This window comes from Bufo bufo, chromosome 5 (assembly GCF_905171765.1).
Source record: "Bufo bufo chromosome 5, aBufBuf1.1, whole genome shotgun sequence".
In the NCBI taxonomy this organism is placed as follows: Eukaryota; Metazoa; Chordata; class Amphibia; order Anura; family Bufonidae; genus Bufo; species Bufo bufo.
In genome coordinates this window covers 3,337,498-3,361,184 of record NC_053393.1, presented here as the reverse complement: position 1 = coordinate 3,361,184, position 23,687 = coordinate 3,337,498, and the positions used below count along the sequence as shown (strand labels likewise).

Genomic DNA, 23,687 nt, shown 5'->3' with positions numbered 1-23,687 from the left:
TGCAGAGACAAAACACCATACATAAAATTCATGTCACCCTGCAGTGGGAGGGGGCAGTCTCTGGTTTATGCCTGCGTCGCCCTGCAGCAGTGGGAGGGGGCAATCTCGTTTCCACCTGCGTGGCCCTGCAGTGGGTGGAGCTGACCCCTTTATATAACAAAATAAGATACCGATGAATAACGGGGCGGCTGCCCGTAGATCCGACCAGATGCTCTTGAAGTAGGAGATGTTGGTCTGGATGAGACGAGGGACCATGTCAGGATAGCCCTGCAGCTGGAAAACAGACAGGTTAATGTCACACAGTGCACTCCTGAGAGTCCAGCTAGTAGATCACTCCCATTATCTGCAGAGCATTCCGCCTTCACTGACACTCCTCGGACCTGAGACATTGCCCCCGAAAAATCCCTCCCTCTTTCCCCCACAAGACCATGCGTGTACATCCTCCACATTTCATCTCTGTGCGCTCACTGGCACGCGCCTCACCAGGTTTTTGCAGACGATGTTTATGAACTCCCCATAGTGCAGTCCTCTGTCGGGGTGCAGATGCGAGGTGAACATGTCCGCCAGACCCTGGTTGTTCAGACTTGGGGCGCACATCTGCAGAGCAAACTTACAGGCCTGCAACACAGGAGAACAGACACGTGTAGATGACAACATGGTGGAGAACGGGTGGCCCCTCCCTCAACGTTGCGCCATGTTCACCTTAACCACATCTGGTTTTGGATCTTGCAGATGTAGGAGTAACGTCACTAAACCGTTCAGGATCTGCTCGAACAGCGTCTCTTCCCCGCCACCGGAGCTGAACTTCGTGAGATTGCCAAACAGGATAATGGACGATGTGCGCAATTCTTCCCTCTCCTAAAAGACAGCCAAAGCCGTGAAGCTGGGCCACAATAACCACACAGGCGAAGCAAACATGGGCGCCACAGACACTATAGGCCCCAGTAACCGTACTCATACTACGGCAGCGCATCTGGCCGCCTGTTACTCACGTGGTCGAAGAAGGGTCTGATGCGGATGGCGGTGTGAACGAGAAGAGAGTGCATGTCTTTCTCTTGCACATGAGGTAGCAGAAGAGACATGTTGGACATGGCCTCCTGGGTCACTATATGGTCAGGGTCTTCTCGGTCATCCATGGCGTTCATCATGGCAGTTAGCAGGTGGGATCCATGTTTTCGTACCTGTAATAAAGTGGATACATAGAGTAAGAATTACCACTACTCCCCCCCTCCACCCTCCCCCTGGACCACAGGGTCTTCACCTTCTCAGGATGTCCACTTGCAATGTTCCCCAAGCCACGGATGGCAAGCATGCGCACGGTGACACTGCTGTCCTTCAGTCGGCTGGTCATGCTGTCCATCAGGGGCTCCAGAAAGATGAGGTCACTGAGCTCACTACTCTGCAGGAGCTGCACACAGGAGAGACACGTGTCACCCACACACAGGAGAGACACGTGTCACCCACACACAGGAGAGACACGTGTCACCCACACACAGGAGAGACACGTGTCACACACACACAGGAGAGACACGTGTCACACACACACACAGGAGAGACACGTGTCACACACACACAGGAGAGACACGTGTCACACACACACAGGAGAGACACGTGTCACACACACACACAGGAGAGACACGTGTCACACACACACACAGGAGAGACACGTGTCACACACACACACAGGAGAGACACGTGTCACACACACACACAGGAGAGACACGTGTCACACACACAGGAGAGACACGTGTCACACACACAGGAGAGACACGTGTCACACACACAGGAGAGACACGTGTCACACACACAGGAGAGACACGTGTCACACACACCGGAGAGACACGTGTCACACACACAGGAGAGACACGTGTCACACACAGGAGAGACACCATGAGGACACGTGTCACACACACACAGGAGGGACAGCATGAGGACACGTGACACACACACAGGAGGGACAGCATGAGGACACGTGACACACACACAGGAGGGACAGCATGAGGACACGTGACACACACAGGAGGGACAGCATGAGGACACGTGACACACACAGGAGGGACAGCAAGAGGCCACGTGACACACACAGGAGGGACAGCATGAGACATGACACACACAGGAGGGACAGCATGAGGACACGTGACACACACAGGAGGGACAGCATGAGGACACGTGACACACACAGGAGGGACAGCAAGAGGCCACGTGACACACACAGGAGGGACAGCAAGAGGCCACGTGACACACACAGGAGGGACAGCATGAGACACATGACACACACAGGAGGGACACCATGAGACACGTGACACGCAGGAGGGTCACCATGAGACACGTCATACACAGGACAGACACTATGAAACACACAGGCTGCAGTGCAGAAGGTTCTCCCCTCCTGCCGCTGGCGGACTACTCTCCTCTACACGAGGTTGTAACACCCCAATTATTGACACCCAGACATCAGCGGCAGGTAAAAGCCTCATCCTATCCAGAGCACATCCATGACCTGGATACAATCTGGTGCCTCCTCCATGCAGCTGTGCCGGGATTGTGTCGTATGTTATTAGCCCAGGTTTTACGTGTCCCTTATTGTCCATTCTGATCGTGGTGAGGTGTGAAGCACAACAAGCAGACGTCCACGCTGCACCACGTCATCCCAGGGGGAGCGCTTGTGTCTCGCACCTTTTATTTAACATCTTTAGTATGAATGATAGATGAGGCGAGGTGCCAGGCCGGCTCGCTCCTCCACCACAGAGCTGCCTCAGCTGCTCGTGTTACAGGCTCAGCTTCCAGGATGCAGGAGCAGTGGCCGAATCACAGTCCAGGGAGAGCTGAGGAGCAGATGATGGATTTTTCCATAACCCTGGACGTCCTGCCAGACCCTCGCTCAGCGGTGATGCAAGACATTTGTTATGCTGGAAACTTCCAGACTGCGGTGAAAATTACAGAGGACGGGGACACGGCTCCATACGTGCTGCTGTATAAACCTGTATACAATGCCAGACTCCATCACCTCTCCAATGTGTCCCTCACAGACCTGAGACACAGCAAGCTGCATACAACCAGCACACACCGAGCCCTGACCAAAGATCACAAGGAACCAGCACACACCAAGCCATGACCCCCAAGAGACCAAATCCAGCCAGCACATGCCAAGCCGTGACCCAAGAGACCAAACAGAACCAGCACATGCCAAGCCCTGACCAAATAGATCACAAAGAACCAGCACACACCAAGCCATGACCAAAGAGATCATAAAGAACCAGCACACACCAAGCCCTGACCAAAGATCACAAAGAACCAGCACACACCAAGCCATGACCAAAGAGATCATAAAGAACCAGCACACACCAAGCCATGACCAAAGAGAGCACAAAGAACCAGCACACACCAAGCCATGACCAAATAGATCACAAAAAACCAGCACACACCAAGCCATGACCAAAGAGAGCACAAAGAACCAGCACACACCAAGCCATGACCAAAGATCACAAAGAACCAGCACACACCAAGCCATGACTCCCAAGAGACCAAATCCAGCCAGCACATGCCAAGCCGTGACCCAAGAGACCAAACAGAACCAGCACATGCCAAGCTCTGACCCAAGACACCACATCCAACCAGTAGACGCCAAGCACCGACCCAAGAGCCCAAACAGAACCAGTACACTCCAAGCTCTGACCCAGGACACCACATCCAACCAACATGTGCCAAGCTCTGACCTAAGAGACCAAAATCAAGCCAGCACACGCCAAGCCCTGAACCAAGAGACCACATTCAACCAGCACAAGCCAAGCCCCGATCCAAGAGACCAAACAGAACAAGCACACTCCAAGCTCTGACCCAGGACACCACATCCAACCAGTAGATGCCAAGCTCCGACCCAAGAGACCACATCCAACCAGTAGACGCCAAGCTCCGACCCAAGAGACCACATCCAACCAGTAGACGCCAAGCAGTGAGCCAAGAGACCAAATCCAGCCAGCACAAGCGAAGCCCCGACCCAAGAGACCAAACAGAACCAGCACACTCCAAGCTCTGACCCAAGACACCACATCCAACCAACACGTGCCAAGCTCTGACCCAAGAGACCAAATTCAGCCCGCACACACCAAACTCTGACTCAAGAGACCACATCCAACCAGCACGTGCCAAGTCATGATGCCCATACATGATGAGGGGGCACCATACATAGTGCATGGGTCCTCACTGAGCAGATGTAACCTAAAATTGTCTCCTGAAGTAAACCGGGTGTAGATGTCTCCTAACCTGGGCGAGGAAGGCGGTGGCAGTGACCCGCTGGCTTTCATACGCACTGCTCTGAGCGGACTGCAGTTTCTTTATGATGTCTGGTAGTTTGGGTCCGGCGTATCGCACCATGGAGCTGCGGGAAGAGAAGGGGGTTTAGAATAATGGTGGCTTAATAATACATTGGGGAAGGGGGGGGGGGGGGGGGTAAGGAGGGTGTCGTCAGCAGAGAAGACATGCACAGCCCGCTGCCACACTCCAACGGGGATAACAAGGTGACCGGTGTGCGTGTGTGTGTGGGGGGGGTCCTTACCTGCCACTGGTGGAGGATAACAGGGTGACCGGTGGGGGTGGGTGTTCCTTACCTGCTGCTGGCAGAGGATAACAGGGTGACCGGTGTGCGTGTGTGTGTGGGTGTTCCTTACCTGCTGCTGGCAGAGGATAACAGGGTGACCGGTGTGCGTGTGTGTGTGGGTGTTCCTTACCTGCTGCTGGCAGAGGATAACAGGGTGACCGGTGTGCGTGTGTGTGTGGGTGTTCCTTACCTGCTGCTGGCAGAGGATAAACAGGGTGACCGGTGGGGGTGGGTGTTCCTTACCTGCTGCTGGCAGAGGATAACAGGGTGACTGGTGTGCGTGTGTGTGTGGGTGTTCCTTACCTGCTGCTGGTGAAGGATAACGAGTTGACCAATGTGGAGATAACAGGGTGACCGATTGGGGAGGGGGGGGTTCCTTACCTGCTGCTGGTGGAGGATAACGGGGTGGTGTGTGTGGGGCTCCCTCACCTGCTCAGTGATGTCACTCCCATGTGATGAGTCTCCTCCTTTTTCATCTTCTCCCAGCCTCCATCAGCTGCCACACTCAGAGCTACAGCCTCGCTGCCTCCCTGAACCAGCATGAAGTACAGAGCCTCCACCGCAGAGCTGGGAGAAGAGAACATGGATCAGTGGGGGAGCGGGCGGCCGGGGGGTCACGAAATTAGAGACACAAAGCCAATGGTAAAATAAAGGGGACACGTCCTGAGAGGAGACCTCAACATCTTACAGACATTCCTAGTTACATATATCTGTGTCTGGATGACAACCACCATGGCAGACACTACGGATTTCCCTGCCTCCTGTATAGAGTCCACAGTGACACCCCGCTCTCAGGGATGGTGGGAGTCTCTGCAGTCTGTCATTACCCCAATATCCTGGTATATCTGGAGATAGCAGGGTGGTGGCCCAGTGGTGAGGACTACTCGCTTGCAGCGCTGGGGTCCTAGGTTCAAATCTGACCAAAAAAGGTCACCATCTGCATGGGGTTTGCATGTTCTAACCTTGTTTGCGTAGGTTTCCTCCCACACGCCTCAGCTCTATATAAGTGATGAGAATGTCTGTACAGTGCTGTGGAATATGTCAGTGATATATAAGTGATGAGAATGTCTGTACAGCGCTGTGGAATATGTCAGTGATATATAAGTGATGAGAATGTCTGTACAGCGCTGTGGAATATGTCAGTGATATATAAGTTATGGGAATGTCTGTACAGCGCTGTGGAATATGTCAGTGATATATAAGGAATGAGAATGTCTGTACAGCGCTGTGGAATATATCAGTGATATATAAGTGATGGATGAGAATGTCTGTACAGCGCTGTGGAATATATCAGTGATATATAAGTGATGAGAATGTCTGTACAGCGCTGTGGAATATGTCAGTGATATATAAGTGATGGGAATGTCTGTACAGCGCTGTGGAATATGTCAGTGATATATAAGTGATGAGAATGTCTGTACAGCGCTGTGGAATATGTCTGTGATATATAAGTGATGAGAATGTCTGTACAGATCTGTGGAATATGTCAGTGATATATAAGTGATGAGAATGTCTGTACAGCGCTGTGGAATATGTCAGTGATATATAGTGATGAGAATGTCTGTACAGATCTGTGGAATATGTCAGTGATATATAAGTGATGAGAATGTCTGTACAGCGCTGTGGAATATGTCAGTGATATATAAGTGATGAGAATGTCTGTACAGCGCTGTGGAATATGTCAGTGATATATAAGTGATGAGAATGTCTGTACAGCGCTGTGGAATATGTCTGTGATATATAAGTGATGAGAATGTCTGTACAGCGCTGTGGAATATGTCAGTGATATATAAGTGATGAGAATGTCTGTACAGCGCTGTGGAATATGTCAGTGATATATAAGGGATGAGAATGTCTGTACAGGAATATGTCAGTGATATATAAGTGATGAGAATGTCTGTACAGCGCTGTGGAATATGTCAGTGATATATAAGTGATGGGAATGTCTGTACAGCGCTGTGGAATATGTCAGTGATATATAAGGGATGAGAATGTCTGTACAGCGCTGTGGAATATGTCAGTGATATATAAGTGATGAGAATGTCTGTACAGCGCTGTGGAATATGTCAGTGATATATAAGGGATGAGAATGTCTGTACAGCGCTGTGGAATATGTCAGTGATATATAAGTGATGAGAATGTCTGTACAGCGCTGTGGAATATGTCAGTGATATATAAGTGATGAGAATGTCTGTACAGCGCTGTGGAATATGTCAGTGATATATAAGGGATGAGAATGTCTGTACAGGAATATGTCAGTGATATATAAGTGATGAGAATGTCTGTACAGCGCTGTGGAATATGTCAGTGATATATAAGTGATGAGAAGGTCTGTACAGCGCTGTGGAATATGTCAGTGATATATAAGTGATGAGAATGTCTGTACAGCGCTGTGGAATATGTCAGTGATATATAAGTGATGAGAATGTCTGTACAGATCTGTGGAATATGTCAGTGATAAATAAGTGATGAGAATGTCTGTACAGCGCTGTGGAATATGTCAGTGATATATAAGTGATGAGAATGTCTGTACAGCGCTGTGGAATATGTCAGTGATATATAAGTGATGAGAATGTCTGTACAGCGCTGTGGAATATGTCAGTGATATATAAGTGATGAGAATGTCTGTACAGCGCTGTGGAATATGTCAGTGATATATAAGGGATGAGAATGTCTGTACAGGAATATGTCAGTGATATATAAGTGATGAGAATGTCTGTACAGCGCTGTGGAATATGTCAGTGATATATAAGTGATGGGAATGTCTGTACAGCGCTGTGGAATATGTCAGTGATATATAAGGGATGAGAATGTCTGTACAGCGCTGTGGAATATGTCAGTGATATATAAGTGATGAGAATGTCTGTACAGCGCTGTGGAATATGTCAGTGATATATAAGGGATGAGAATGTCTGTACAGCGCTGTGGAATATGTCAGTGATATATAAGTGATGAGAATGTCTGTACAGCGCTGTGGAATATGTCAGTGATATATAAGTGATGAGAATGTCTGTACAGCGCTGTGGAATATGTCAGTGATATATAAGGGATGAGAATGTCTGTACAGGAATATGTCAGTGATATATAAGTGATGAGAATGTCTGTACAGCGCTGTGGAATATGTCAGTGATATATAAGTGATGAGAAGGTCTGTACAGCGCTGTGGAATATGTCAGTGATATATAAGTGATGAGAATGTCTGTACAGCGCTGTAGAATATGTCAGTGATATATAAGTGATGGGAATGTCTGTACAGCGCTGTGTACTATGTCAGTGATATATAAGGGATGAGAATGTCTGTACAGCGCTGTGGAATATGTCAGTGATATATAAGTGATGAGAATGTCTGTACAGCGCTGTGGAATATGTCAGTGAAATATAAGTGATGAGAATGTCTGTACAGCGCTGTGCAATATGTCAGTGATATATAAGGGATGAGAATGTCTGTACAGGGCTGTGGAATATGTCAGTGATATACAAGTGATGAGAATGTCTGTACAGTGCTGTGGAATATGTCAGTGATATATAAGGGATGAGAATGTCTGTACAGCACTGTGGAATATGTCAGTGATATATAAGTGATGAGAATGTCTGTACTAGAGTTGTTGCGATACCAAATTTTTGATTCGGTTTCGATACCATGAAAAAGTATTGCGATACTCGATACCATTCGATACCACGCGAAAAAAATAAACAAAAAAAGCCACGTGCATTCCTCATTTTTAAAAATGGCGAATCGCGCAGTTTTTATTTTATTTTTTCTGTTCCGGCATTCACCACCTAGATTTTTTTTTAATATTTTAATAGTTTGGACTTTTCTGATGTGGCGATGTAATATGTTTATTTATATATTTTATAAGTGAAATTGGGAAAAGGGGGGTGATTTATACTTCATATTTTAGTGTTTTTTTTTTCACTTTTTATTTAATAACTATTTCCCCCCTTAGGGGCTAGAACCTGGGATCTTTCATCCCTTTTCCTATTCACCCTGATAGATCTCTATCAGGGTGAATAGGACTCCACACTGTCCCTGCTGCTCTGTGCTTTGTGCACACAGCATCAGGGATGTTACCATGGCAACCAGGGCTTCTGTAGCGTCCTGGCTGCCATGGTAACCGATCGGAGCCCCAGGCTTACACAGCTGGGGCTCCGATCAGAAGCTGCCACTGCACCACCAATGAGGGGGAGTGGAGAGGTCCCTGTGGCCACTGCCACCAATGATTTTAATACTGGAGGGTTGAGAGGGGCCGGCGCACTGTGCCACCAATGATTTTAATGGGATGGGGGGATTGAGGGGGGGGGCACACTGCACCACCAATGATTTTACCCCTTTATACAGGAGGCGGGTACTAGCAGATCAGCGGCAGTTAACTGCCGCTGATCGCAGCTCCCTGTCAGGGGCAGGGTGCCGGCAATGCGATTCTGCTGCCGGCACCCGCCTCCTGTATGTGTTAAAGACTGACTACTGTATATGAGTCCAGACTTTCACTATTAGGCCACACAGAGCGGCGCCCAGCGATGTCTCAGCACTCACCATTTAGTCCTGGGCGCCGCTCCGTTCGCCCGCAGTGCACCATTACTGTCTCCTCTCCTGCTCCACATGCTGCTGATTACTATCGGAGCGATGGGAGGAGACATCAGCTTCACTAGTGGGCGTTCCTTCTCCCTGGCTGTAGCGCTGTCCAATCGCAGCGCAGGGAAAAGGAACGCCCACTAGTGAAGCTGATGTCTCCTCCCATCGCTCCGATAGTAATCCTATCATTGGTGGCGCAGTGCGCCCGCCCCTCTCTTCTCATTGCCGCCCCTCCTCCACCCCCTCTCTTCTCATTGCCGCCCCTCCTCCGCCCCTCTCTTCTCATTGCCGCCCCTCCTCCGCCCCTCTCTTCTCATTGGTGGCAGCGGCAGCAGCACAGGGGGAGGGAGGACAGCTTCCTTCTCCCCGTGCTGCTGAGAGAGAACATGAGCGCGCCGATAGCAGCGCGCTCATGTTCAGAGATACTAGACTGCGCAGAAGCGCAGCCCAGTATCGAAAAAACGGAAATCCCGGTATCGTATCGATACCGGGACAAAAGTATCGATTGGGTATCGAAATTTCGATACCCGCAACAACCCTAGTCTGTACAGCGCTGTGGAATATGTCAGTGATATATAAGGGATGAGAATGTCTGTACAGCGCTGTGGAATATGTCAGTGATATATAAGTGATGAGAATGTCTGTACAGCGCTGTGGAATATGTCAGTGAAATATAAGGGATGAGAATGTCTGTACAGCGCTGTGGAATATGTCAGTGATATATAAGTGATGAGAATGTCTGTACAGAGCTGTGGAATATGTCAGTGATATATAAGTGATGGATGAGAATGTCTGTACAGCGCTGTGGAATATGTCAGTGATATATAAGGGATGAGAATGTCTGTACAGCGCTGTGGAATATGTCAGTGATATATAAGGGATGAGAATGTCTGTACAGCGCTGTGGAATATGTCAGTGATATATAAGTGATGAGAATGTCTGTACAGCGCTGTGCAATATGTCAGTGATATATAAGGGATGAGAATGTCTGTACAGCGCTGTGCAATATGTCAGTGATATATAAGTGATGAGAATGTCTGTACAGCTCTGTGGAATATGTCAGTGAAATATAAGGGATGAGAATGTCTGTACAGCGCTGTGCAATATGTCAGTGATATATAAGGGATGAGAATGTCTGTACAGCGCTGTGCAATATGTCAGTGATATATAAGTGATGAGAATGTCTGTACAGCGCTGTGGAATATGTCAGTGAAATATAAGGGATGAGAATGTCTGTACAGCGCTGTGGAATATGTCAGTGATATATAAGGGATGAGAATGTCTGTACAGCGCTGTGGAATATGTCAGTGATATATAAGGGATGAGAATGTCTGTACAGCGCTGTGGAATATGTCAGTGATATATAAGTGATGAGAATGTCTGTACAGCGCTGTGGAATATGTCAGTGAAATATAAGGGATGAGAATGTCTGTACAGCGCTGTGCAATATGTCAGTGATATATAAGGGATGAGAATGTCTGTACAGCGCTGTGCAATATGTCAGTGATATATAAGTGATGAGAATGTCTGTACAGCTCTGTGGAATATGTCAGTGATATATAAGGGATGAGAATGTCTGTACAGCTCTGTGGAATATGTCAGTGATATATAAGGGATGAGAATGTCTGTACAGCGCTGTGGAATATGTCAGTGAAATATAAGGGATGAGAATGTCTGTACAGCGCTGTGCAATATGTCAGTGATATATAAGGGATGAGAATGTCTGTACAGCGCTGTGCAATATGTCAGTGATATATAAGTGATGAGAATGTCTGTACAGCTCTGTGGAATATGTCAGTGATATATAAGGGATGAGAATGTCTGTACAGCGCTGTGGAATATGTCAGTGATATATAAGTGATGAGAATGTCTGTACAGCGCTGTGGAATATGTCAGTGAAATATAAGGGATGAGAATGTCTGTACAGCGCTGTGGAATATGTCAGTGATATATAAGGGATGAGAATGTCTGTACAGCGCTGTGGAATATGTCAGTGATATATAAGTGATGGGAATGTCTGTACAGCACTGTGGATTATGTCAGTGATATATAAGGGATGAGAATGTCTGTACAGCGCTGTGGAATATGTCAGTGATATATCAGTGATGAGAATGTCTGTACAGCGCTGTGGAATATGTCAGTGATATATCAGTGATGAGAATGTCTGTACAGCGCTGTGGAATATGTCAGTGATATATCAGTGATGAGAATGTCTGTACAGCGCTGTGGAATATGTCAGTGATATATAAGTGATGAGAATGTCTGTACAGCGCTGTGGAATATGTCAGTGATATATAAGGGATGAGAATGTCTGTACAGGAATATGTCAGTGATATATAAGTGATGAGAATGTCTGTACAGCGCTGTGGAATATGTCAGTGATATATAAGTGATGAGAAGGTCTGTACAGCGCTGTGGAATATGTCAGTGATATATAAGTGATGAGAATGTCTGTACAGCGCTGTAGAATATGTCAGTGATATATAAGTGATGGGAATGTCTGTACAGCGCTGTGTACTATGTCAGTGATATATAAGGGATGAGAATGTCTGTACAGCGCTGTGGAATATGTCAGTTATATATAAGTGATGAGAATGTCTGTACAGCGCTGTGGAATATGTCAGTGAAATATAAGTGATGAGAATGTCTGTACAGCGCTGTGCAATATGTCAGTGATATATAAGGGATGAGAATGTCTGTACAGGGCTGTGGAATATGTCAGTGATATACAAGTGATGAGAATGTCTGTACAGCGCTGTGGAATATGTCAGTGATATATAAGGGATGAGAATGTCTGTACAGCGCTGTGGAATATGTCAGTGATATATAAGGGATGAGAATGTCTGTACAGCGCTGTGGAATATGTCAGTGAAATATAAGGGATGAGAATGTCTGTACAGCGCTGTGCAATATGTCAGTGATATATAAGGGATGAGAATGTCTGTACAGCGCTGTGCAATATGTCAGTGATATATAAGTGATGAGAATGTCTGTACAGCTCTGTGGAATATGTCAGTGATATATAAGGGATGAGAATGTCTGTACAGCGCTGTGGAATATGTCAGTGATATATAAGTGATGAGAATGTCTGTACAGCGCTGTGGAATATGTCAGTGAAATATAAGGGATGAGAATGTCTGTACAGCGCTGTGGAATATGTCAGTGATATATAAGGGATGAGAATGTCTGTACAGCGCTGTGGAATATGTCAGTGATATATAAGTGATGGGAATGTCTGTACAGCACTGTGGATTATGTCAGTGATATATAAGGGATGAGAATGTCTGTACAGCGCTGTGGAATATGTCAGTGATATATCAGTGATGAGAATGTCTGTACAGCGCTGTGGAATATGTCAGTGATATATCAGTGATGAGAATGTCTGTACAGCGCTGTGGAATATGTCAGTGATATATCAGTGATGAGAATGTCTGTACAGCGCTGTGGAATATGTCAGTGATATATAAGTGATGAGAATGTCTGTACAGCGCTGTGGAATATGTCAGTGATATATAAGGGATGAGAATGTCTGTACAGGAATATGTCAGTGATATATAAGTGATGAGAATGTCTGTACAGCGCTGTGGAATATGTCAGTGATATATAAGTGATGAGAAGGTCTGTACAGCGCTGTGGAATATGTCAGTGATATATAAGTGATGAGAATGTCTGTACAGCGCTGTAGAATATGTCAGTGATATATAAGTGATGGGAATGTCTGTACAGCGCTGTGTACTATGTCAGTGATATATAAGGGATGAGAATGTCTGTACAGCGCTGTGGAATATGTCAGTTATATATAAGTGATGAGAATGTCTGTACAGCGCTGTGGAATATGTCAGTGAAATATAAGTGATGAGAATGTCTGTACAGCGCTGTGCAATATGTCAGTGATATATAAGGGATGAGAATGTCTGTACAGGGCTGTGGAATATGTCAGTGATATACAAGTGATGAGAATGTCTGTACAGTGCTGTGGAATATGTCAGTGATATATAAGGGATGAGAATGTCTGTACAGCACTGTGGAATATGTCAGTGATATATAAGTGATGAGAATGTCTGTACTAGAGTTGTTGCGATACCAAATTTTTGATTCGGTTTCGATACCATGAAAAAGTATTGCGATACTCGATACCATTCGATACCACGCGAAAAAAATAAACAAAAAAAGCCACGTGCATTCCTCATTTTTAAAAATGGCGAATCGCGCAGTTTTTATTTTATTTTTTCTGTTCCGGCATTCACCACCTAGATTTTTTTTTTATATTTTAATAGTTTGGACTTTTCTGATGTGGCGATGTAATATGTTTATTTATATATTTTATAAGTGAAATTGGGAAAAGGGGGGTGATTTATACTTCATATTTTAGTGTTTTTTTTTTCACTTTTTATTTAATAACTATTTCCCCCCTTAGGGGCTAGAACCTGGGATCTTTCATCCCTTTTCCTATTCACCCTGATAGATCTCTATCAGGGTGAATAGGACTCCACACTGTCCCTGCTGCTCTGTGCTTTGTGCACACAGCATCAGGGATGTTACCATGGCAACCAGGGCTTCTGTAGCGTCCTGGCTGCCATGGTAACCGATCGGAGCCCCAGGCTTACACAGCTGGGGCTCCGATCAGAAGCTGCCACTGCACCACCAATGAGGGGGAGTGGAGAGGTCCCTGTGGCCACTGCCACCAATGATTTTAATACTGGAGGGTTGAGAGGGGCCGGCGCACTGTGCCACCAATGATTTTAATGGGATGGGGGGATTGAGGGGGGGGGGCACACTGCACCACCAATGATTTTACCCCTTTATACAGGAGGCGGGTACTAGCAGATCAGCGGCAGTTAACTGCCGCTGATCGCAGCTCCCTGTCAGGGGCAGGGTGCCGGCAATGCGATTCTGCTGCCGGCACCCGCCTCCTGTATGTGTTAAAGACTGACTACTGTATATGAGTCCAGACTTTCACTATTAGGCCACACAGAGCGGCGCCCAGCGATGTCTCAGCACTCACCATTTAGTCCTGGGCGCCGCTCCGTTCGCCCGCAGTGCCCCATTACTGTCTCCTCTCCTGCTCCACATGCTGCTGATTACTATCGGAGCGATGGGAGGAGACATCAGCTTCACTAGTGGGCGTTCCTTCTCCCTGGCTGTAGCGCTGTCCAATCGCAGCGCAGGGAAAAGGAACGCCCACTAGTGAAGCTGATGTCTCCTCCCATCGCTCCGATAGTAATCCTATCATTGGTGGCGCAGTGCGCCCGCCCCTCTCTTCTCATTGCCGCCCCTCCTCCACCCCCTCTCTTCTCATTGCCGCCCCTCCTCCGCCCCTCTCTTCTCATTGCCGCCCCTCCTCCGCCCCTCTCTTCTCATTGGTGGCAGCGGCAGCAGCACAGGGGGAGGGAGGACAGCTTCCTTCTCCCCGTGCTGCTGAGAGAGAACATGAGCGCGCCGATAGCAGCGCGCTCATGTTCAGAGATACTAGACTGCGCAGAAGCGCAGCCCAGTATCGAAAAAACGGAAATCCCGGTATCGTATCGATACCGGGACAAAAGTATCGATTGGGTATCGAAATTTCGATACCCGCAACAACCCTAGTCTGTACAGCGCTGTGGAATATGTCAGTGATATATAAGGGATGAGAATGTCTGTACAGCGCTGTGGAATATGTCAGTGATATATAAGTGATGAGAATGTCTGTACAGCTCTGTGGAATATGTCAGTGATATATAAGGGATGAGAATGTCTGTACAGCGCTGTGGAATATGTCAGTGATATATAAGTGATGAGAATGTCTGTACAGAGCTGTGGAATATGTCAGTGATATATAAGTGATGGATGAGAATGTCTGTACAGCGCTGTGGAATATGTCAGTGATATATAAGGGATGAGAATGTCTGTACAGCGCTGTGGAATATGTCAGTGATATATAAGTGATGAGAATGTCTGTACAGCGCTGTGGAATATGTCAGTGATATATAAGTGATGAGAATGTCTGTACAGCGCTGTGCAATATGTCAGTGATATATAAGGGATGAGAATGTCTGTACAGCGCTGTGCAATATGTCAGTGATATATAAGGGATGAGAATGTCTGTACAGCGCTGTGCAATATGTCAGTGATATATAAGTGATGAGAATGTCTGTACAGCTCTGTGGAATATGTCAGTGATATATAAGGGATGAGAATGTCTGTACAGCGCTGTGGAATATGTCAGTGATATATAAGTGATGAGAATGTCTGTACAGCGCTGTGGAATATGTCAGTGAAATATAAGGGATGAGAATGTCTGTACAGCGCTGTGGAATATGTCAGTGATATATAAGGGATGAGAATGTCTGTACAGCGCTGTGGAATATGTCAGTGATATATAAGTGATGAGAATGTCTGTACAGAGCTGTGGAATATGTCAGTGATATATAAGGGATGGGAATGTCTGTACAGCGCTGTGGAATATGTCAGTGATATATAAGTGATGAGAATGTCTGGACAGCGCTGTGGAATATGTCAGTGATATATAAGTGATGAGAATGTCTGTACAGAGCTGTGGAATATGTCAGTGATATATAAGGGATGAGAATGTCTGTACAGCTCTGTGGAATATGTCAGTGATATATAAGGGATGAGAATGTCTGTACAGCGCTGTGGAATATGTCAGTGATATATAAGAGATGAGAATGTCTGTACAGCGCTGTGGAATATGTCAGTGATATATAAGTGATGGGAATGTCTGTACAGCGCTGTGGAATATGTCAGTGATATATAAGTGATGGGAATGTCTGTACAGCACTGTGGATTATGTCAGTGATATATAAGGGATGAGAATGTCTGTACAGCGCTGTGGAATATGTCAGTGATATATAAGTGATGAGAATGTCTGTACAGCGCTGTGGAATATGTCAGTGATATATCAGTGATGAGAATGTCTGTACAGCGCTGTGGAATATGTCAGTGATATATAAGTGATGAGAATGTCTGTACAGCGCTGTGGAATATGTCAGTGATATATCAGTGATGAGAATGTCTGTACAGCGCTGTGGAATATGTCAGTGATATATCAGTGATGAGAATATCTGTACAGCGCTGTGGAATATGTCAGTGATATATAAGTGATGAGAATGTCTGTACAGCGCTGTGGAATATGTCAGTGATATATAAGTGATGAGAATGTCTGTACAGAGCTGTGGAATATGTCAGTGATATATAAGTGATGAGAATGTCTGTACAGAGCTGTGGAATATGTGGAAGTGATGAGAATGTCTGTACAGCGCTGTGGAATATGTCAGTGATATATAAGTGATGAGAATGTCTGTACAGCGCTGTGGAATATGTCAGTGATATATAAGTGATGAGAATGTCTGTACAGCGCTGTGGAATATGTCAGTGATATATAAGTGATGAGAATGTCTGTACAGCGCTGTGGAATATGTCAGTGATATATAAGTGATGAGAATGTCTGTACAGTGCTGTGGAATATGTCAGTGATATATAAGTGATGAGAATGTCTGTACAGGAATATGTCAGTGATATATAAGTGATGAGAATGTCTGTACAGCGCTGTGGAATATGTCAGTAATATATAAGTGATGAGAATGTCTGTACAGCTCTGTGGAATATGTCAGTGATATATAAGTGATGAGAATGTCTGTACAGTGCTGTGGAATATGTCAGTGATATATCAGTGATGAGAATGTCTGTACAGCGCTGTGGAATATGTCAGTGATATATAAGTGATGGGAATGTCTGTACAGAGCTGTGGAATATGTCAGTGATATATAAGGGATGAGAATGTCTGGACAGCGCTGTGGAATATGTCAGTGATATATAAGTGATGAGAATGTCTGTACAGCGCTGTGGAGTATGTCAGTGATATATAAGTGATGGGAATGTCTGTACAGCGCTGTGGAATATGTCAGTGATATATAAGTGATGAGAATGTCTGTACAGTGCTGTGGAATATGTCAGTGATATATAAGTGATGAGAATGTCTGTACAGCGCTGTGGAATATGTCAGTGATATATCAGTGATGAGAATGTCTGTACTGTGTGGAATATGTCAGCTCTACACAGTGTTCTGTCAATACCCTTGAAACGAATGGGTCACATCCAATCTGCAATGTGAATATTTGTGCGAATTCCCCCTAAATGGGAATAATAAATTAAGTGGCCGCCTCCTGCAGCTCCCCATGACAGACATTCACAGAGTGACCTGTGCAGCCCCTATTAAGTTTATGCCCCCCACCACTGTGTGCACATCTGGTGGACAGTGGGTTATACCGATGCCCTGTACACCCCCCATGGCACTAGATGTATGGAGGAGGGGTGTGTAAAGGGCACTGGATGTACATAGCGCTGGATGTACAGGGGTGTTGCAGTGCACTGAATATTTGGGGTGAGTGTGGGGAGATTGAGTGACACCCCATCCCCCAGCTGATCGCCTGTACCAGGCAGGAGTCTTGAATTAACCCCTCGGTGGAGCGCTCTAACCTCTGGACTATGGGCAGCCATAAGGAGCTGGGCCGGTGGGCACCATACCTGCATGGGTCCAGGTTCCTGCTGCTCTGACTCTTCCTGTCTTTGGTCGGTCCGAGGTTCTTGGGCAGCTGGACGCCCACCATACAGCTGACCTGCAGGAGCAGTGCCACAAAGAGCTGGGGGTAGAGCTCCTGGACAGCGGGGGACGACTTTGGCTGGGACAGCACCTCACGGAGAGCACAAGTGGCCTGGAAGAGAACAGAGGCGTGAGGCACCAGAGGCAACTCTCTCATAACCCCAGACATCTCTTGTAGGAAAGCTGGGTGGCTGTCACCAGCCGTCCCAGAGTCCAGACAACGCTGCCGGAATTTACACCCCGCACAGAGACCGGCGCAGCGTTAGAGGGGGGGGATAAGCCCCGACAGGAGACCTCCGGAACCAGCAGAAGACGAGCTGGACTCCTCTGACAGGATAAACACTTTACTGCCGGCTCGTGTTTCACAGGATTCACTCCCACTCACAGCTGTGTGCAAGACCCTCCACTTACCGCCCGCATTAACCCCTTCTGCTGCCACACAACCTATAGCTGAAGACAGGACCTCACTCAATCAGTAGTCCACACATGACCCCAAACGGCCCACCAAGAAGAGTAGGGACACTGGAGAAAAAAGGATTCCAGAAGACGCACAGTTACATCCTGTATTATCCTCCAGAGCTGCACTCACTATTCTGCTGGTGCAGTCACTGTGTACATGCATTACTTATCCTGTACTAATCCTGAGTTACATCCTGTATTATACTCCAGAGCTGCACTCAATATTCTGCTGGTGCAGTCACTGTGCACATACATTACTTATCCTGTACTGATCCTGAGTTACATCCTGTATTATACTCCAGAGCTGCACTCACTATTCTGCTGGTGCAGTCACTGTGCACATACATTACTTATCCTGTACTGATCCTGAGTTACATCCTGTATTATACTCCAGAGCTGCACTCACTATTCTGCTGGTGCAGTCACTGTGTACATACATTACTTATCCTGTACTGATCCTGAGTTACATCCTGTGTTATACTCCAGAGCTGCACTCACTATTCTGCTGGTTCAGTCACTGTGCACATACATTACTTATCCTGTACTGATCCTGAGTTATATCCTGTATTATACCCCAGAGCTGCACTCACTATTCTGCTGGTGCAGTCACTGTGTACATACATTACTTATCCTGTACTGATCCTGAGTTACATCCTGTATTATACTCCAGAGCTGCACTCACTATTCTGCTGGTGCAGTCACTGTGCACATACATTACTTATCCTGTACTGATCCTGAGTTACATCCTGTATTATACCCCAGAGCTGCACTCACTATTCTGCTGGTGCAGTCACTGTGCACATACATTACTTATCCTGTACTGAACCTGAGTTACATCCTGTATTATACTCCAGAGCTGCACTCACTATTCTGCTGGTGCAGTCACTGTGTATATACACATTACTTATCCTGTACTGATCCTGAGTTACATCCTGTATTATACTCCAGAGCTGCACTCACTATTCTGCTGGTGCAGTCACTGTGTACATACATTACTTATCCTGTACTGATCCTGAGTTACATCCTGTATTATACTCCAGAGCTGCACTCACTATTCTGCAGGTGCAGTCACTGTGTACATACATTACTTATCCTGTACTGATCCTGAGTTACATCCTGTATTATACTCCAGAGCTGCACTCACTATTCTGCTGGTGCAGTCACTGTGTACATACATTACTTATCCTGTACTGATCCTGAGTTACATCCTGTATTACACTCCAGAGCTGCACTCACTATTCTGCTGGTGCAGTCACTGTGTACATACATTACTTATCCTGAGTTACATCCTGTATTTTACTCCAGAGCTGCACTCACTATTCTACTTTGGAAGAATTGCAGGCGGCAGGGAGCAGTATGTGTAATGAAGGCGCTGGCGGGCCGCCTATGGCGTTATATGAAGATCTGGTTCCCGCCCTCCTTTAAGGCTCATACCCGTCCGAGTCTTCTCTCTTCGGATGTAAACATTTCAGCAAAGGTTTTGGCGCTGAGGTTGGCGGCGGCGATCACTTCCGGATCAGTCAGGCTTTATTCCAGCAAAGTTGATGGTGACTCATCTCCAGGCGGCTCCGCTTCTTTCTTTGGCAGTGTAGAGCGGGGGTCCCTGCGGGCCGTCCTAAAGATAACGGGGTCCGGCCCGGAGTACGTTGCGTGCATCCAGCTATTGTATGTTAATCCAAAAGGCCAGAATAAGCGGTAGCAGCTTTCACCTGGAGCGCGGTCTAGGCAGGGCGTCCGCTGTCCCCATTTGCGGTGGCTATTGAACCGTTCGCCGCCATTATGCGGAACTGGCCTAGAATCACGGGGGTTAAATACGGGAGCGGGCGGCTTTCTATGCTGATGATTTGCTTATGTTTGGAGTCCTTACGGAGCATCAACACATTTGGGACCATTTCGGGACGGTTTATTAATTAGTCCAAATCAGCGTTGTTGCCTCGGGCAGCGCAATGTAGCGTACCGGAACGCCTATCCCATGTGGGACCAAGTGTGAGCACCGCTAATTACACCGTCTCCTATACCCAGTCACACCCCGTTAGGTGCACTAGAGGCTTGTAAGCTCCCGCGTTCCATGCATACGATTCGGTGGGAATCGCTCCTGTATGCATGATACCTCTCTGTGCGAAGGGTTCGCGGGAGGGGCGCAGCAGAGGCCTCGATATGTGCACCTGGTGTATGAGGATGCCGCGATTGCCTCTGCCCACAACTGATAGGGGTAGTTGTACCCATGCATCCATCTTCTACAATTACTTGCCCTCGAGCAGGGTCCAACACCCCGTCTCAACCGACGGGCCACGCACGGTCCAACGCCCAATCTCTACCGACAGTCCACATCAGCATTGTAAGCCTCGGTGGTGAGCCCGTCTGCCTCCTGTAAGCTCATCTCTTTTGTATATGGGGTTCTTCTCGTGAAAAGCCTGGGAGATCCGATACTTGGACTCAGGGAGAAATGGGAGGTGGATGTGGGGCCCCCGCCTTCAGCTCAGTGGCAATCTGTACTCCTCCTCCATCTATTGGTGCGGCGTTGCAGGGGCTACTCTTTAAGATGCGGGTTCCATCTGATGGCCAATGTCCTAGGTGCACGGAACCGGAGGCCAATCAAATATAAGCCGTGGTCCTGTGGGGGTCTACGTAGACTCTGGAGATTCCCAGCACCGCCGGTTGGTCTTCCAGATCTGTACGGGATCTGCCGGTTGCCGAGGGTGGGAGCAGGACTCGACCTACTTCCCCGAACACGCAGCAGTGACTACTCACCTGGTATCGGTGGGGGGGGGGGGTGTGGGGGGGGGGGGTGTCTGAGGAAGGCGGGGTCGGGGCAATCTTTAGGAGCCGGACGGCATAAAGTCCGAGGGACACTGTGGAGACTGCTCGCTGGGGTGCGGGGAGGGTTCGTTTTATGGCGTGACCTTTTTATACTTTAAAAACTCAATAAAAACAGGTTAAAAAATAATAAGTTACTAGAGATGATTCTTGCTGCCAGGAAAGACGCGGCCATTAGCGCCCCCTGTGATGCGGACACATGGCCCGCTGTCTGCGTCCCTGTCCTGACCTCAGGGCTGGTGCAGGCGAGCACCTGGACGGGTGAGGGGGTATATGTATACAGACAGGGATTAGCTGGAATGGGGGAGAAAGCAGCGGGTGCAGAGCGTCTCTCCAGACTCCCCCCGCGCCCCTCCCCCCACCAGGAGGAAATGAAGATGTCTTACAGCTGCCGCGTCTGGAATAAAGCTCCTGTGCAGGCCAGATGAGAGCGCCAGGGAGGGCGGGCGGGCAACCATGCTATGGAAATACTGGTCCCGGACCGCCGACCCCGGGGCGAGGATGACCTATACCCCAACTGGCCCCAGCAACACCACTGGGGTTATACACCCATCCCATGACCCCCTGCAGCCTGTGCGCACCCTGTGATTTCTGGGGACATGGAATACAATTCGATTACAGCAGTGCAGACCGACACAGGCAGAGCAGTAGGAGACAGGGACCAGGCCAATGTCGCTCTACATATAAGATGTGTACAAAGTGGGTGCAGAACCACCTTCTGAATATTTAACACATGTAGCGGGGTCTGCATGACTGTAAATACCGCACTGCTAATCCGGGGCCCGGGATACAGCAGCGCAGGCGGGGTCACGTGATCTACTTACAGTCAGAGGCAGGAGGGTGGCCACCCGACTGGAGGCGGAGCTCAGCAAAGACGTCTTACACTCCTTGTAGGGGACGTCACCCGTCATCTTCTCCAGAAGAAGATTCAGTACCTCAGACGTGAGCGGAGGATCAGAGGACAGCGCCCCCCACAGCGTGCACATATCACTGCAAGAGAGAGGGAGGAGCAGAGTGGGGGTAGTAGTACTCAGAAATGATAATGAGTAGTATAAGAGGGATCAGTGGAGGACAGACCACGGATGGGGTACGGCGGCCATTACCTGTCATAGGGCACAGGACTGGACAGTAAGCTAGACACCACGGCCTTCACATGCTGCGTGGCCAGGATGTACATGGTCTGTACCGCCGCCTTCCTCACATGCTCCTCCGAGGTCTCCTCCAGTTGTTCCTTAACTCGAAGAATTATCTCTGGGACCTGGGAAGAGACAAGTGCAGACTCAGCCTGACCCCCCCACCGGCCTGGACCGAGTGGGGCGAGCTCAGGGGGGCACTGCTCCCACCTTAGACAGCAAGACGGTTCCTCGATCCTTCAGTAGAGAATTGATCATCACACTGGCCGCTCTGGAGCAATTAGCATCAGGATCGGAGAGCCCCTCGAAGGTGATGAAGAGGAGGCTGGTGAGCTGCTCAGGGGGGAGGCGCTTCCCGATGATCTGAGGAGGCAAATCCATCACAGACATGACAAACCTCTCCCGACACAGAGCCCGAGAGCTCAACACCCCCAGTGACAGCTTTCCTGAGGGCGGAGACACCTCCCTGTGCTGACCCTGCCCTCTAATGAGAACGAGACGACTCTGCTGACCCCGCCCTCTAATGATAACGAGACGACTCTGCTGACCCTGCCCTTATAATAACCAGACGACTCTGCTCTCTAATGATAACGAGACGACTCTGCTGACCCTGCCCTTATAATAACCAGACGACTCTGCTGACTCTGCCCTCTAAGAGACGACTGCTGACCCCACCCTCTAATAGAGACGACTCTGCTGACCCCACCCTCTAATAGAGACGACTCTGCTGACCCCACCCTCTAATAGAGACGACTCTGCTGACCCTGTGCTATAAAGATAGCAAAATGACTGACCCCACCCTTTATCGATAACGAAACGACTCTGCTGACCCCGCTCTCTAAATATAACAAGACAACTCTGCTGACCCTGCCCTCTAATGATAACGAGACGACTCTGCTGACCCTGCCCTCTAATGATAACGAGACGACTCTGCTGACCCTGCCCTCTAATGATAACGAGACGACTCTGCTGACCCTGCCCTCTAATGATAACGAGACGACTCTGCTAACCCTGCCCTCTAATGATAACAAGATGACTCTGCTGACCCTGCCCTCTAATGATAACGAGACGACTCTGCTGACCCAGCTGGGTGCAGTAGATTCTTACCATTGCGATGTCAAAGCAAGTGTGGAACAGGACACTGGAGTCAGGGTTCAGGAGGCCGCCCCGCAGAGTCTGCAGCTTCTCTACTTGTTCATCTTTATGATCGGGAGCAAAACCTGGAAGTCCGAGGAGAAAAGAAGTGACCCAAAGATACAAGATGGCATCTGCAGAAGAGGGGATGGAGCAGGGGAAAAGAAGAGACCCAAAGATACAAGATGCAGCGGGGAGGAGGGGGATCAGTGCGGAGGCAGCGGGGAGGAGGGGGATCAGTGCGGAGGCAGCGGGGAGGAGGGGGATCAGTGCGGAGGCAGCGGGGAGGAGGGGGATCAGTGCGGAGGCAGCGGGGAGGAGGGGGATCAGTGCGGAGGCAGCGGGGAGGAGGGGGATCAGTGCGGCGGCAGCGGG

General features: G+C 48.2%; 1 protein-coding gene across 6 annotated transcripts in view; it reads right to left on the bottom strand.

Annotated features, from left to right (window-relative positions):
* The window catches only part of MROH1 (maestro heat like repeat family member 1), an 82,813-nt gene that overhangs the window by 3,429 nt on the left and 55,697 nt on the right, over positions 1-23,687 (bottom strand). For 5 of the 6 annotated variants that reach the window (XM_040433189.1, XM_040433190.1, XM_040433192.1 and 2 more), the window contains 12 exons: positions 23,286-23,398; positions 22,389-22,541; positions 22,149-22,303; positions 21,870-22,035; positions 17,694-17,881; positions 5,027-5,164; positions 4,264-4,378; positions 1,262-1,408; positions 993-1,181; positions 703-858; positions 484-618; positions 171-273 (listed from right to left, as the gene is read on the bottom strand). In XM_040433189.1, coding sequence (XP_040289123.1) covers positions 171-273; positions 484-618; positions 703-858; positions 993-1,181; positions 1,262-1,408; positions 4,264-4,378; positions 5,027-5,164; positions 17,694-17,881; positions 21,870-22,035; positions 22,149-22,303; positions 22,389-22,541; positions 23,286-23,398 — 1,758 coding nt within the window. Of the gene's footprint in view, positions 1-170; positions 394-452; positions 619-702; positions 859-992; positions 1,182-1,261; positions 1,409-4,263; positions 4,379-5,026; positions 5,165-17,693; positions 17,882-21,869; positions 22,036-22,148; positions 22,304-22,388; positions 22,542-23,285; positions 23,399-23,687 lie in introns of those variants that run through there. The other variant, XM_040433194.1, reaches the window with a different exon arrangement.